Source organism: Vigna unguiculata, chromosome 4 (genome assembly GCF_004118075.2).
Source record: "Vigna unguiculata cultivar IT97K-499-35 chromosome 4, ASM411807v1, whole genome shotgun sequence".
NCBI lineage: Eukaryota > Viridiplantae > Streptophyta > Magnoliopsida > Fabales > Fabaceae > Vigna > Vigna unguiculata.
The window spans coordinates 38,597,041-38,612,074 of NC_040282.1; the positions used below are offsets into that span (position 1 = coordinate 38,597,041).

General features: G+C 34.9%; 1 protein-coding gene across 1 annotated transcript; it reads left to right on the forward strand.

Annotated features, from left to right (window-relative positions):
- The first annotated feature begins 266 nt into the window (after nucleotides 1–266).
- LOC114182137 (zinc finger CCCH domain-containing protein 48-like) lies at nucleotides 267–7,983 on the forward strand. Its single transcript, XM_028068913.1, has 9 exons — nucleotides 267–1,066; nucleotides 1,714–1,809; nucleotides 2,933–3,022; nucleotides 3,196–3,297; nucleotides 4,950–5,096; nucleotides 5,224–5,343; nucleotides 5,424–5,483; nucleotides 6,802–6,899; nucleotides 7,274–7,983. Exons 1-9 carry the CDS (start codon nucleotides 650–652, stop codon nucleotides 7,416–7,418), a joined length of 1,275 nt encoding a protein of 424 aa, XP_027924714.1. The 5' UTR covers nucleotides 267–649; the 3' UTR covers nucleotides 7,419–7,983.
- The last annotated feature ends 7,051 nt before the right edge of the window (nucleotides 7,984–15,034 follow it).

Here is a 15,034-nt window from a genome sequence, read left to right on the forward strand (position 1 = left end):
GAATAATTTTTTATATTTTTATTTTTAATATTTTAAAATTATTTAGAAAATAATATATTAATTATAAAAAAAAATTATCAAAATTTAGTAAATCCATAAATTACAGGTCTAATATACGTGTAACAAAATACTAATAATTAAATTTGTCGATAATATATATATATATATATATATATATATATATATATATATATATATATATATAACAGATTTCAGAAGAGCTGATCTTCTGGAGAAGTGTAGTTTCCACATTGTGGCGGGTCATACTGAGGTCAATTCCGTAATTCTACATGTCTTCAGAACTCACTGCTTACGTGTAGTTCACAAAATCTCTTCCCGATTCACTACACCGCACCAAATTCACGTCTCTCTAACGAACCCTAATCTCATCAATTAGGGTTTCTCTTTCCCACGAGCTTCACTTCACTTCACTCCCGCTTGATGATCACGCTATACATTCCCCTACATCTCCCCCCCAATATTTCTGAATTTATCTCGCACATGCTCCAATCTTTTCCCCAATCACAACCCTGCATCCGTTTTTCTTCAAATTGCGCTGGAAGATAATCAAAAGCTCTTCTCCCTTTCAATCCTAATTAACTCGATCAGATAAACGCACTCTCAATCACAGACTCTAGCTCGCTCGATCATGGACGTGGATGGGGGCAGCAAGCGTGTGTACAACCGTCTCGGTGGGGACGCGAAGCACCAGAAAGTGTGTTTCCACTGGCAAGCGGGCAAGTGCAATCGCTACCCGTGCCCCTTCCTGCACAGCGAATTGCCCGCATCTTCCCACGCCAACGGGGCCTCCTCGAAGCGTGCGTACGACAATACGGGCTTATCGGGATTCTCGGGCCAGCGCGGACGCCCCAATTTCAACAACACGTGGGGCCGTGGCGGGGGGCGCGGCGGCGGCGGCGGTAGAGGGGCGGTGGTGAAGGCGGAAAAAGTTTGCAATTATTGGATTCAGGGGAATTGTAATTATGGAGAGAGGTGTAAGTTCCTTCACTCTTGGAAAGTGGGAGATGGGTTTTCTTTGCTGACACAGCTCGAAGGGCATCAGAAGGTACAAGATAGATTCTATTAGATATGGGATTGGCACCGCTAAAGGTAGCGGTAAAGAAAGTAATCTCAATTAATTTTAAACTAGAAAATGAATTTTGATGTTGATTTGTTGTGTATGTGCGCGTAATCTTCTGATTACTTTACTGATATCGATTTCTTATCCATGTTGACCGTTGATTTAGTTTTACTCTATAAAGTGAGTTGATCAGTTTGGAGGAACTGCGTCCAATACCATATATTATAAAGTATAGACTCTTCTTGATAGTGAAAAGTTTTAAATCACGGTTGTGATTGCAGTTTTGTTTGATCCTTGATGTTGTGAGAAATTGCATAGAAATGTGGCTTAGCTGTGGTGACTTTAGACCTCGATGCTGCGGCTGAAATTGTGGTCACTGGCCGTTTGTTAAAACCTTTCAAGCATGTGCTTGACATCATATTTATCGTTGGATTCTACGATGCCATGTGATTATAATTCTAATTGTGTTTTAAATGCTGGTTGTGTGGCTTCATATATAGGGTTAAGTGTGAACTGAGCCTGTGTTAATGTAGGCTTTGTGAAATGTTGATATTTGATAACATGTTTACTAGTGTGTGTTTCGGTTATTAGAGTTGATGGTATGGGTCTTGTTGGTTTTGTTGAATGAACAGGCTGTGAGTGCAATCGCTTTTCCCTCTGGTTCAGATAAGCTGTATACTGGAAGCACTGACGAGACGGCTAGGATTTGGGACTGCCAGTCTGGAAAGGTGATAACTATCAGTGTTTTGCTTTGTTTTGTAATGCCAATTGACTCAATTTTAAATGTACATACAACTTCTCTTTTCCCGCAGTTGTGAATAATAGATATAGAACATGGTGCCTGAGAGATGATATCTCAGAAGATCTATGTATTTATATAAATTAAGGGTCTGAACCCGATCCAGAAGTAGAAAAGTAGACTAAAACCCTACACATCGGACTCTATATGACTGACAGTTATAACAACATACAACTTTTATGAAGTTATGCAAAATACAATAATAAACTTTTCTAACTCTTCCTCTCAAGCTGGAGCATATAGGTTGTATGCACCAAGCTTGGAACACAAAGACCTCTCAAAGTCTTAGAGCATTCGCAAGTTGATCATTATTGGGAGTTGATAAATTCAATACTAATTTACTTGCACAACAATTTCTCTTGAACAAATGACAAGCAATTTCTGTGTCTGGTTCTTTATTCAAACGTGATTAGAGACAATATGAAGTTCTGCTTGATTATCACTTTTGAATCTCACAAGGCTTCAACTTGTGGATAATTTGTTTGATCTACCCAAGTTCACAAGTGATCGATGTCGTTGTTCTGTGTATTTCCTTTATCTTCATACAACGGTCCTTGCCCTTCTCCTCTTTTATGGTATATGTTATTGTGAATCACAACATTATAGTGGGCATCACGAGGAATTTGCATGAATAGACTAACAACTTCAACAACAAAAGATTTGTTAGGTCTAGTAGTGATTGTGAAAAAAAGGAGCTTCACAACAAGGCTTCTATATCTCTTGGATTTGAAAAAGGTTTTCCTTATTTTATCATTAACATGGATATTGATCCATATGATTATAAAAAGGAGCTTCATATCAAGGCTTCTATATCCTTGGAGTAGGAGAATTTCTTTATTACTTCCAAGTTTGATTTTGCTTGTTCGTACCATGTGAAGCATGCATTATTCTGTCTCTTTAAAATGATTACAATTGACTTAATGCTCCTCTTTTCTCTATTTTGTTTCCAAATTTCAAGGTCTGCAGTAAATATTGTATTTTTCTTTATTTTTTATTTCCTTGTTGAAAAGGTGAGATTGATCTTGGTTTTGTTTGTCCTTGCTCCTTTGCAGTGTGTAGGTGTGATCAATCTTGGTGGTGAAGTAGGTTGCATGATCAGTGAAGGCCCCTGGGTTTTTGTTGGGATACCCAATTTTGTCAAGGTAGGAAAGAGAAATAGGCATCACTTTTGTTTTTCTCTTATTTTGTACCCTGCAAATTTTCAAATAAAATACATCTCTATAATTTAGTGAAATGCTTTTGCTATGGTATGTTCTTTTCACTGCTCCTTACATCATAAGTGATGTTCTTTTGGTTGATGACATTGATGCTGCAGGCCTGGAACACTCAAAATTTAATGGAGCTAAGTCTAAATGGCCCCGTTGGACAAGTTTATGCTCTTGTTGTAAGCAATGATATGCTCTTTGCCGGTACACAGGTAAATATTTTCTTTCCCTTTGACAATGATTTGTTTTTTTCAACTCATGATTTATTTTTTTCACCCAGTAAGTGGTCCTGATTTTAATTCTGATTATCTTCATGGTGCTTGGGATCTGTTGGATGAGATGAAAAAGTGCATTCCCATCTGTTATGCTTGTATGGATTAAACATTTTAGAGTTGCATCTTACAATAATGTTAGGGGACTAAAGTTGTGGCATTACAGATGACAATGTTTAGGTTAATTTTAGGGCTGATGGGTGAGGCTGACATCGGGCAATGAAGGCATTAAAGGAGAAACATTTAATAAGACTATTTGCCTTTTACCTTGCTATTGATACAATTTTGTAAGTGCAATATATTTGGAGAAAAATAACTAGGAGAATCGGTGGGGTATGTCTGGTTTGGGGCCTTGTAGGGAAAGGGAAGGGAGAAGAAAATTTTATTTTTAGTTTAAGAGTTATATGTTACTTATTATTATTAAAAGAATCAGAAGATTTATCATTTAGTTTATGATAATCTATCATTTTATTTTTCTTTTTTTTTATTAAAATGAGAAAATATTAATTAAAAATGGAAAAATTCTCCTTTTTCTTTTCCCCAAAATCGTACTCCCATACATACCTTAACGGTCAGTTTGTTTGCCATGAAAAGAGAAGAAATGCGTTGAAGAGCACTGCCTTTGAAATTTGCAATTGGTTTGACAAAAAAGAAGAAATGAACCGAAAGTGTTTTACTGTTCATTTCTTCTTAAATAACAGAAGAATTGCGCTGAACTGGCAACGAGAGAGTTTTTTAGTTGCTTTCTTATTTTTCTATAAACAGTTTTATTTTATTTTATGAATAAATGTGTATATAATACTAACAATAATATGCATATTTTATTTATTTTTCTCTCTTTCTTTTCTTTTATACTCTATTTATTTTCAACCAAACAACTTCAATTTTTAGTCATTTCTTACCTCTTTCTCTTCCTTTCTTTTCTCTTTCACTCTCAATTTCTTTTCTCTCTAACCAACATAGCATAGACGAAATGAAAGGAAAATGACGGATGATAGGATTGTAAATAGTAAATAATTATGTCATAGCACAGGTCTTATGATGTAAAGGATTGGATTGGATGATGCTTTATAGCACTGACTACTCGCTAATAAAACAACCCATATTATTCTTTTAGGCCATCTAATTGGCCAAGAAGTTCTGTCTAATGCCTAGTTGCGCTTGCACATGAGGTGTGACAATTGTTTTTAAGCAATTGTCAGCTGGGAATGTGGGATATTTCTGATTGCTGGTGGATATCTTGGCTTGGACTATAGGCCATTGATTATGCCTAAGGAGGACTAATTCGTGATGCGGAGACTGTGATACCTTGAATCTCATATTATTTATGTGAAGGGTTGTGTGATGATCTCCAAGCATTAACTATTAAGGTAGTTGGGTACCTTTTAACTCCCAAACAATGAATCAATTTATGCTTCTGTGATCTTGGGAAATATTTTCAATAAAACTCAATCAAAACATCTTTCAAAGCCCATTGTATTTTGTTATTATTGAAAATGAGAACGGAATACCGAAGAAAAAGTTCTGACTTGTCTACACATTTGGAATACCATCTTAATTTTTAATATGTAATGAAATGACTTCTATTGCAGGATGGATCTATATTGGCATGGAAGTTTAATGTAGGTAATAACTGCTTCGAGCCAGCTGCATCACTTAAAGGTCATTCTCGTGGTGTTGTTTCATTAGTTGTTGGTGCTAATAGACTTTACTCTGGGTCAATGGACAATACAATAAGAGTAAGTTTTACGTGTGCTCCTTGTCATGTGTATTGTTCGTTTTCTTTGGTCTCTTTTTAAGCAATGTGATAATAGGGTTTGGTTTGTTAATTTGACACATTGCTTCCAATTGGTTGTTGTCCTTCAGGTATGGAACCTTGAAACCTTGCAATGTATACAGACACTAACAGAGCACACATCTGTTGTGATGTCTGTTCTCTGCTGGGAACAATTCCTTTTATCTTGTTCCTTGGACAAAACTGTGAAGGTTGGTTTTGCAAATTTTACTGGCTGTATATGTATTATTGACTATATGTAAGTTCTGCAATTAGTATTTGATTTCTGCAGGTATGGTATGCTACAGAAAGCGGAAACTTGGAAGTCACATATACTCACAATGAGGAACATGTATGTATTCTATTATTTACTTTTCCCTTGGATAATTGATTTATTATACTATGATGTTTGAAATGTTGATATCTCATAATTGTGTGGAATCAATCCTTAGTTCTGCTATCAATGATCCAGCTCTACTCCTCTTGAGCTGAACTCAAATTCTCCCAAGATGTATGTGGTTTAGAAAATATAAAAAATGTTGCCCAAGTTTCCGATCATGAAAAATACTCTGGGTAGTTTTGCTTTTGCATGCAACTGGATAGGGACTTGATCAGAAAGGAGCATATATATGTTGTAAGCTTTCCTTGGTGATAATACTATTCGAAATATTTCAATCCTCAAAAATAACGAGGTCACAAGACAAAAAAGTGACTTGAATATGGATATAGTAACACTTTCAAAGCATGCTTGTGTGGAGCATATCTAATAAGTGTTAAGCCATAGGGAAAGAAGTTTTGGAGCTGTATTGAAAAACCCCTCGATGACTAGAGATAGTGTAAAATACAATATACAAGTAGCTTAGGAACAATCCTCAGATTACAGATTGGCTTTGGAGGACTGAGTTAAGCATTAAATCATTTTGTACGACGATGTTAAAGCCCCTTTTAGATTTCATTAAAAGGGACACTTATCATACACGTACCAAGCCCAATAGTGCTAGACAGGGATGTGTATTGGAAAGAACTGTCCCACATTGACTAAAGATAATATTAAAATATAGCATATAAATAGGGGCAATTCTTACATTACTAATCAGTTTTGTAAAGTTAAGCTTAAACCAATTTCAAAGATGATATCGCAGTCTATCTTACATCCGTTGAAAGAAGCACGATTTATAAATATTACGCTCACCATATTTATACACGTACCAAGACTAAGTGTCGGAAAGAAGCACCATCTCTAATCCTCTAACCCAATATATTACTTATCAGAAAAAGGGTACCAAAGTAAATAGAGGGGGAGGGCAGTCCAATAGCTGTAAATATTTTATATATTGTAATTACAAAAATCTAGGAGGGTGAGAACATAGGCCATGCCTGCCTCCCCTGCATCTGTCACTGCTGCTATACTTCAGTCCACCTACTTTCTATTTTTTCGTGCACTCATTTGCTGCATTATTATTTTCAAGGTTTATTACTTTTTTGTTATAATATAACTGTTTCTTTCACTGAATAAAAATGAAAACGAAATGGAGTTATTGTTTTTACAAGGATGTATATTTATATATCCTTAACAGTAATTACTTGCACTTGAAATTTGGCTGGTGGGGTTTGTTGAGTGTGTGATGTGGTGGCTTTCATTATTCTGACGATTTTTTATTTGTGTGCAGGGTATACTTACCCTATGTGGGATGCATGACTCACAAGGCAAGCCCATTTTGTTGGGTGCTTGCAATGACAACACTGTGCGCCTCTATGATCTGCCATCGTAAGTAGTTGATCTCCTGTTCATGCTCTTATTTGGTTCTCTTATTTCCACTACAGAGTACAAACCACTAAATAATTGCCCCATATGGTTCTCTACAAAACTGAATTGTATGGTTTTTACTTCTATATGTTGCAAGTGGAATTAATGACTTGCATAATAAATTAAGCTTGTTTTTTTAATACAACCAAATGAAACCCAAGCCAGTTATCATTTCATATTAAAACTAGTAAGAGAGAAATACGCACAATGCTGAATAAATTTCAATTCTAGAGAAATAAGAACTTATATGGCTGTTTGTACTTGTGGTGGAAATAAAGTTTACATCGTATTCATTCATGCTCTCATTATTCAATGTTTGCCCCATTTCTTTTCAGATTTGCAGAGAGGGGTAAGATATTAACTAAACAAGAGGTACGAGCAATCCAGATAGGACCTAACGGCATATTCTTCACCGGAGATGGTACTGGTGAAGTAAGAGTGTGGAATTGGTCAGCGGAGGCAACCGCTACCGTCCAATAAAGTGACATTTACAATATGTTCCATTTAAATGTTTTACTAGTTTCTTCTGGTCTTCCTTTTTGTAATCGTTTTAGCTGCAAGAAGGGAATTAAGGCTGAGATTGGGAAGAGGCAGAAAAAGAGAGGTAAAGGGATTGTATGTAATTTAAGTTTGCGGAAGTAGTCTTGCGTTTAGAATGTGAGCTTTGGTTTTAGTGTTGAGTGGATATGCTTGGCGCAAAGCTGTGCTCAAGTAGGGCGTTCCTATTGATGCTTGTAACATTTTGTGAATTCACAACATTATTTAGCATTATTACTTAACACCTCCTACGCGTTTACACACACCAAATAAATGTTTGTTGCTTGTCATTTACAAGTAACTGGTCTTGTTTCATCTGTTGTATTATTTTTCTAGTGATCATGAGCTTGACGAAATATGAATACGATAACTCTTGTTTTCTTTTTTATTTGTATAATTAGGAGGTATAGTTCCTTCTTACTCGGTCGATGTATTTTTGGAGTAAAGTTGTCTTAGTTGTGATTTGATGTTCAGTTGCAGATTGGATTGTGAGAGAAATTGTGTCAAAGCTGATTGTGTTAATTTGTGTATCTTTAATTGTAGTTATTTTTATTTTGTTTCCTCTTAATAATAATCTTTCTTCCTGGTTTTGAAGCCATAATTGTTTCTGTAGGTGGAATACATCCTAATTAGTTACTGATATGTCCCTTATATATAGAGTTTAAATGTTTGTACATCACTTTTTCAATTTTTTAGATAAAATTATTGTCATCCAAATTTAAAAACGATTTATTGTACCGAACCTGATTATGTTTTCTGAGGGTGGGCAAAAAATTCAATTTTTATAATTCAATCCATTTTTTTTATGATTCAATCCATTTAATATCCATTCTATTAAAAGTTCAATCTATTTAAAATCTATTTTCTTAGATTTGGATATCAATTTAATCTACATTTTATATAATTTATGGATTGGATAATCATTCTCGAAATCTAGATTTTCAAAATAAATAATCCAAAATCCAAATTTTCACTTTATATATTTTGTTAGGTTAGGCTAAAGATTGAGACAGATTAGTTCAAATTTAGTCGTATTTGATTGAGTTGGCGTGATTCTATACAAAATTGGCCGAATTAGGTCAAATTTTGTCAAGTCAGTTCCGATCAAGATTTGACTTTGGACAAAATTTGGAAATATTTGGCCAAATCTGTCAAATTCTTTGGTGTCAGCCTTATGAACACAAATTTGGATCCACATCCATTATTTGGATCCAAAATGGATGTGGATTAGATTTTTGATAGGGTTGATACTATAGAATTTGGTAGATTTTTTGTCGAGGCCAACGAGGTCAAATTTTAGTATGGGATAAACTTGGATGACTTTCGAACGAATTTCGGTCGGGGACGATGTGACAAAATTTGGACCAAAGTTGACTTGACAAAATTTCAGTCGAGATTGACTTGACTGGATTCAACTGAATTTCGACCAGGGTCGATTTTGCCTCATACGACTACATTTTGGCCATAACCGACTTAGCCAAATATGGCCACATTTAGGTTAGGGCCTGATCAGTCAAATTTCGGTCATGGTTCATTCCACTAAATTCGTCGGCCGGGACCGACTTGACTGAATATGGTCAATTTTCGATCACGGCCGACTAAGTTAAATATAGTCAAATTTCGTTCTGGACTTAATCGACCGAATACGGTGCCGACTTGACCAAATTTTGGTCATGACTAACACGACTGAATTTGGCCAAATTTAGGTTAGGACCAACTCGCCTAAATATGACCAAATTCTGGTCACGATCGACTCTGCCAAATACGACCAAATTCAGGCTAGGACCAACTCGGTCAAATTTTGGTCGAGGCCAACACAATCGAATTTTGACCGGAGCCGACTCGACTGAATTTGGTCAAATTTCGATCGTGACAGACTTAGTTGAATACGGCCAAATTTCGATCGTGACCGACTCATTTGAATACGGCCAAATTTCACCCTAAGCCATCTCAGCCAAATACGAACAAATTTAGGTCAGGGCCGACTTGGCCAAATCTCAATCGGGGCCCTCGATTGACTTCGACCAAATTTTGAGTGGAGCCAACTAGGTTGAATACAGCCAAATTTTGGTCGCGGTTGTCTCGGTCGAATACGGTCAAATTTTATCTAGGTCGACTCAGCCCAATGTAGTCAAATTTGGGTCGGGGTGAACTCAACCAAATACTTCCAAATTTTGTCCAAGACCAGCTGGGCCAAATTTTGATCGAGACCGACTTGACAGAATTCAGCCAAATTTTGTACAGGGTCACGTCAACTCAATCAAATACGACTAAATTTGGACTAGTCGGTCTCAACTTTTAGCCTAACCTAACCAAAAATATAAACTAAAAATTTGGATTGAATATTTTGGATTATCCATTTTGAAAATCTAGATTTAGAGAATGAATATCCAATTCATAAAATATATAAAATATATATCAGATTGATATCCATATCTAATAAAATGAATTTTAAATGATTGAATTTTTAATAAAATAGATATATTAAATGGATTAGATCATAGAAAAAATAGATTGGATTATAAAAAATGGATTTTTTGCCCACCTTTGATTAGAATTTTGTGACACATCTCTTCGCATATTGAATGTAGAACAGAAAACTAATAAAAAAATATTACTTGCCAACATCTAAACACTTTTCTAAAATCATCCATGTAATGATAGCAAAAGCTTCAAATTATTGTTGTTGCATAAGGTTAGCTTTCATATTTCCGTTAAAATAATGTCCTTTCTCTTCCTTCTTTTGATCAATAAGAAACTATTATCTAAAGAAGGATAAACAACAAAGAAGAACCTTAGCTATACTGCAACCAGTAAACCAAAACACCATTATTTTATGAAAGAATCAAGTATTTCAGTACAATAATGTGAGACGTGCGACGTGGGACGTGGAAGGTGAGACGTGGACGTGATAAGTGGGACGTGGAACGTGCGACGTGAGACGTGGGATGTAGGATGTGAGACATGAGACATAGGACGTGGATCGTGGGACATAGGACGTGAGACGTGAGACGTAGGATGTGGGACGTGAGACGTGAAACGACGTGAGACGTGGGAGACGTGGAACGTAGGACATGAGACGTCGATGTGAGACGTGCGACGAGAGACGTTAGAGGAGAGACGTGAGACGTGAGATGTGGGACGTGAGACATGGACGTGGGACGTGGGGCGTGAGACGTGGAACGTGGGACGTGAGACGTGAGACGTGAGATGTGAGACGTAGGACGTGGAACGTGAGACGTGGAATGTGAGACGTAGAACATGAGACGTGAGATGTGAGACGTGGGAGGTGAGACGTGGGATGCGAGATGACGTGGAACGTAAGACGTGAGACAATGTGGGACGTAAGACATGAGATGTGAGACGTAAGACGTGAGACGTGGGACATGGGACGTGAGACGTTGAACGTGGGACGTGCAACATAAGACGTGCGACGAGAGACGTGATATGAGAGACGTGAGACATGAGACGTGAGACGTGGGACGTGGGACGTGGGACGTGAGACATGGGACGTGGGAAGTGGGACGTGAGACGTGGGACATAGGAAGTGGGACGTGAGACGTGGGATGCGGGACGTGGGACTTGGGACGTGAGACGTGAGAGACATGGAACGTGAGACGTCAGACGTGAGACATGGGACGTGGAACGTGAGACGTGAGACATGAGATGTGACACGTGAGACGTGGGACGTGGGACCTGGGACGTGAGACGTGAGACGTGAGACGTGAGAGACGTGAGACGTGAGACGTGAGAGACGTGAGACGTGAGAGACGTGCGACGTGAGACATACGACGTGCAACGTGCGACGTGAGACGTCCGTAAACACTAAACTTTAAAATTTATATTCATAAACTTTAAACCTTACAATTTAATTGAAAATTTTAGAAGTTTAATAAAGAAATTGTTAATGTATCCATAAGTTTTTACTAACAAATTTAAATTATACTCTTGTAAAAAAAATTATTAATAAAAAAAGATTAAATACACATAAAAGTGAAAGAATAAAAATATGAGGGTAAAAGTAATAATTAATGTTTATTTAACACATAAAAATTAAAATTATGAAGATAACAACAATAATTTATAATATTGAACTCTTAAATGAGCGAAAGGAAGTAGAGGATGATCTGAAAAGTTAAACTAAGGATAGGCAAAAAATCTAATTTTCATGATCTAATCCATTTTTGCTATGATTCAATCCATTTAATATTTATTTTATTAAAAATTCAATCCATTTTATTGGATTTGGATATCAATCTGATATACATTTTATATATTTTATGGATTGTATATTCATACTCTAAATCTAGATTTTCAAAATAGATAATCCTAAATATTCAATCCAAATTTTTAGTTTCTATTTTTGGTTAGGTTAGGCTAAAGGTTTAGACGAACTAGCCCAAATTTAGTCGTATTTGATTGAGTTGGCATGACCCTATACAAAATTTGGCTGAATTAGGCCAAATTCTGTCAAGTCGGTCTCGATCGAGATTTGGCCCAGCTGATCCTGCACAAAATTTGGAAGTATTCGGTTGAGTTCACCCCGACCCAAATTTGACTGCATTGGGCTGAGTCGACCTAGACAAAATTTGACCGTATTCGGCCGAGACAACCGCGACCAAAATTTGGCTGTATTTCGCCTAGTTGGCTCCAGTCAAAATTTGGTCGAATTCAATCGAGTTGGCCCCGATTGAGATTTGACCGAGTCGGCCCTGGCCCAAATTTAGTCGTATTCGACTGAGACGACCTAGGATGATATTTGGCCGTATTCAAATGAGTCGGTCACGATCAAAATTTGGCCGTATTCAACTGAGTCGGCCACGATCGAAATTCGGCCGAATTCAGTCGAGTCGGCTCTGGTCAAAATTCGGTGGTCGTGTTGGCCTCAACCAAAATTTGACTGAGTTGGTCTTGGCCTGAATTTGGTCGTATTTGGCAGAGTCGATCACGACCGAAATTTGGTCATATTTAGGCGAGTTGGTCCTGACATAAATTTGGCCAAATTTAATCGAGTTGGTCATGACCAAAATTTGGTCGACTCGGTACTAGCCCAAATTTAGTCGTATTTGGTCGAGTAAGTCCCGAATGAAATTTGACTATATTCAACTTAGTCGGCTGTGATCGAAATCTGGCCATGTTCAGTCAAGTCGGTCCCGACTGACAAATTTAGTGGAGTCAACCCTGACCGAAATTTTGACTAATTAGGCCCTGGCCCAAATGTGGTCATATTTGGCCAAGTTGACTATAGCCAAAATTTGGTCATATTATCCAAAATAGCCTTGGCCGAAATTCAGTAGAATCTAATCAAGTCGATCTCGACTGAAATTTTGTCAAGTCGACCTTGGCCCAAATTTGGTCACGTTGTCCTCGACCGAAATTCGTTCGAAAGTCATCCAAGTTTATCTCATGCTGAAATTTGGCCTCGTTGGCCCCAACAAAAAATCTGTCAAATTCTATGGTATCAGCTTATGTACACAAGTTTTAAAAAATTGAATTTAAATTTATTTTATGAAAAATGAATTTTGGATTATGAACTTGATCCAAATATTTGGATCTAGATTTAAACTTGATCTAAATATTTGGATCTGGATTTTAAAAAAATTCAATCTACTTTTTTTGAAAAAATGGATTTGGATCGAAAATCTAATCCAATTATTTGGATCCAAAATGGATGTGGATTGAATCATTAAAAATTCAATCCATGATGATGTTTTCCTTGAGTCTCTTGAATGGAAATGTTCAAATTAACATCTCTAATTCATAATTAGCATTGATTTTGTTTATTTTTTTTCTCTACAGAAAAAAAATATGGGATTGAAAAAAAGTCACCTACACTGTATGATTAACTATTTTTAGTCAGAGGAAAGTTTAAGTAATTTAATGGCATGTTTTCTTATAACTACAGAGATATCATTTTCACAATTTTAAACTTCCAAAATTCAAATGATGGATAATGTTGGAAGATAAATATATTCATAATTTCAAGCTTTCAAAATCTCGTGAATTAAAGAAATGTTACATTTAGTTATGCGTTAATTTTAACAATATTAAAAAAAATAAGGAAAAAAAAATATGAAGGAATGCCATTGCCGTTGTAGTACTTTTGCTATTATGGTGAGAGCGAGAATAGGAGAAAAATATTTCAAACACTCTTATAATCGTTTTTCTCAAATTAGTATGTGCTAATTAAGTCAACAAATGATTACTGTTAACTTTAAAAATTAAAATAAATTACTTTTTTAATTAGAAATCTTCAAAATTACTTTTAAATTAGATTAAATATGTTTTTTTTTATCTCAAAACTATGAGAAACTTGGAATTAGTTATTTTTTGAAATTTTTATCTAGTTTAGTCCTTCAATGCTAGAAATATGTAGATTTAATTTTTTTAATCAAATTTTATTAAGTTGATTTGATGTTTCAAACGTGTTTGATGATAGCATCTGAACTATTTACATTATTCAATACATTTTCATTTTAATATTAGTTATTATGAAAAACATTTAAATATAGAAAAACTTAATAAATTTGATTAAAACGACTAAATTAATGCAAGTTGAAGGACTCAATTGAATAAAAATTTTAAAGATAAACTAATCAAATTTTAATTTTTACTAAAAGTGAAATGATAAAATTATATTTAACTTTTTAAATAATTCTCAATTTGAAAAACCAGTCAAATTTATGAGACTTTAAATATCCTTTTTACATTTAGGGTTAAAAATATTAATTTCAAATTTGAAGGATTACCACAAAAATTTTATTTAAATTTTAGAAACTACAAAAATATCTTAATAAACGAAGTTAAATAAATAAGTTTTCCCATTATAACTTTAGTGACGCATGCGATTCTTAACATGAATGTTGGTAATGATGCCAACTTGTGGAGACAATTAATAATGTGATAAGAAATGAAAATATTCTCAAATAAATAATTTAAAAAATAAATTTAAAAGACTAAGACTGAGTTTGATTTTGGGAGAACTTTTTGGAAATAAAGCTTTTGTTTTGCATTTAGTGATTTGCAGATAAAGGAGAAGACGGATTTATAAGATTGTAATCTTTCGATTTAATCACATGAAATAAAATTGAATTTGTTTTTAATCTTTTAACAGTAAAATTTAAAATTAATTTTTCTTTAAAATTTTATATTAATTTAGTATTCCATTTTTAAAAATACGTAAATTTAATATTTTTAATTAAAATTTGTTAAATTTATTTAATATTTTTTAGCTAACATTAAAACGAAAATGTGTCAAAAATTCATTAAACATGTTTGAAACGTCAACTAAATTTAACAAAATTTGATTAAAATTATTAAATTTACATATTTCTAAAATCGAGAGACGGATGGAACTAATTACAATTTTTACTAAAAGTTAAGACATAAAAAAACATATTTAATCCATTAAAATATTATTTTATATATCATATTTATCATAACATTCACAATATTATTTTCTTTAATTTTCTCCATTTTCACTCTCTTTTCTACATTTTTCTCTCCTTTTTTTACTCCTTAATTAAATTTTTGGTATCTGATTTCTTTTGGTTATTTCC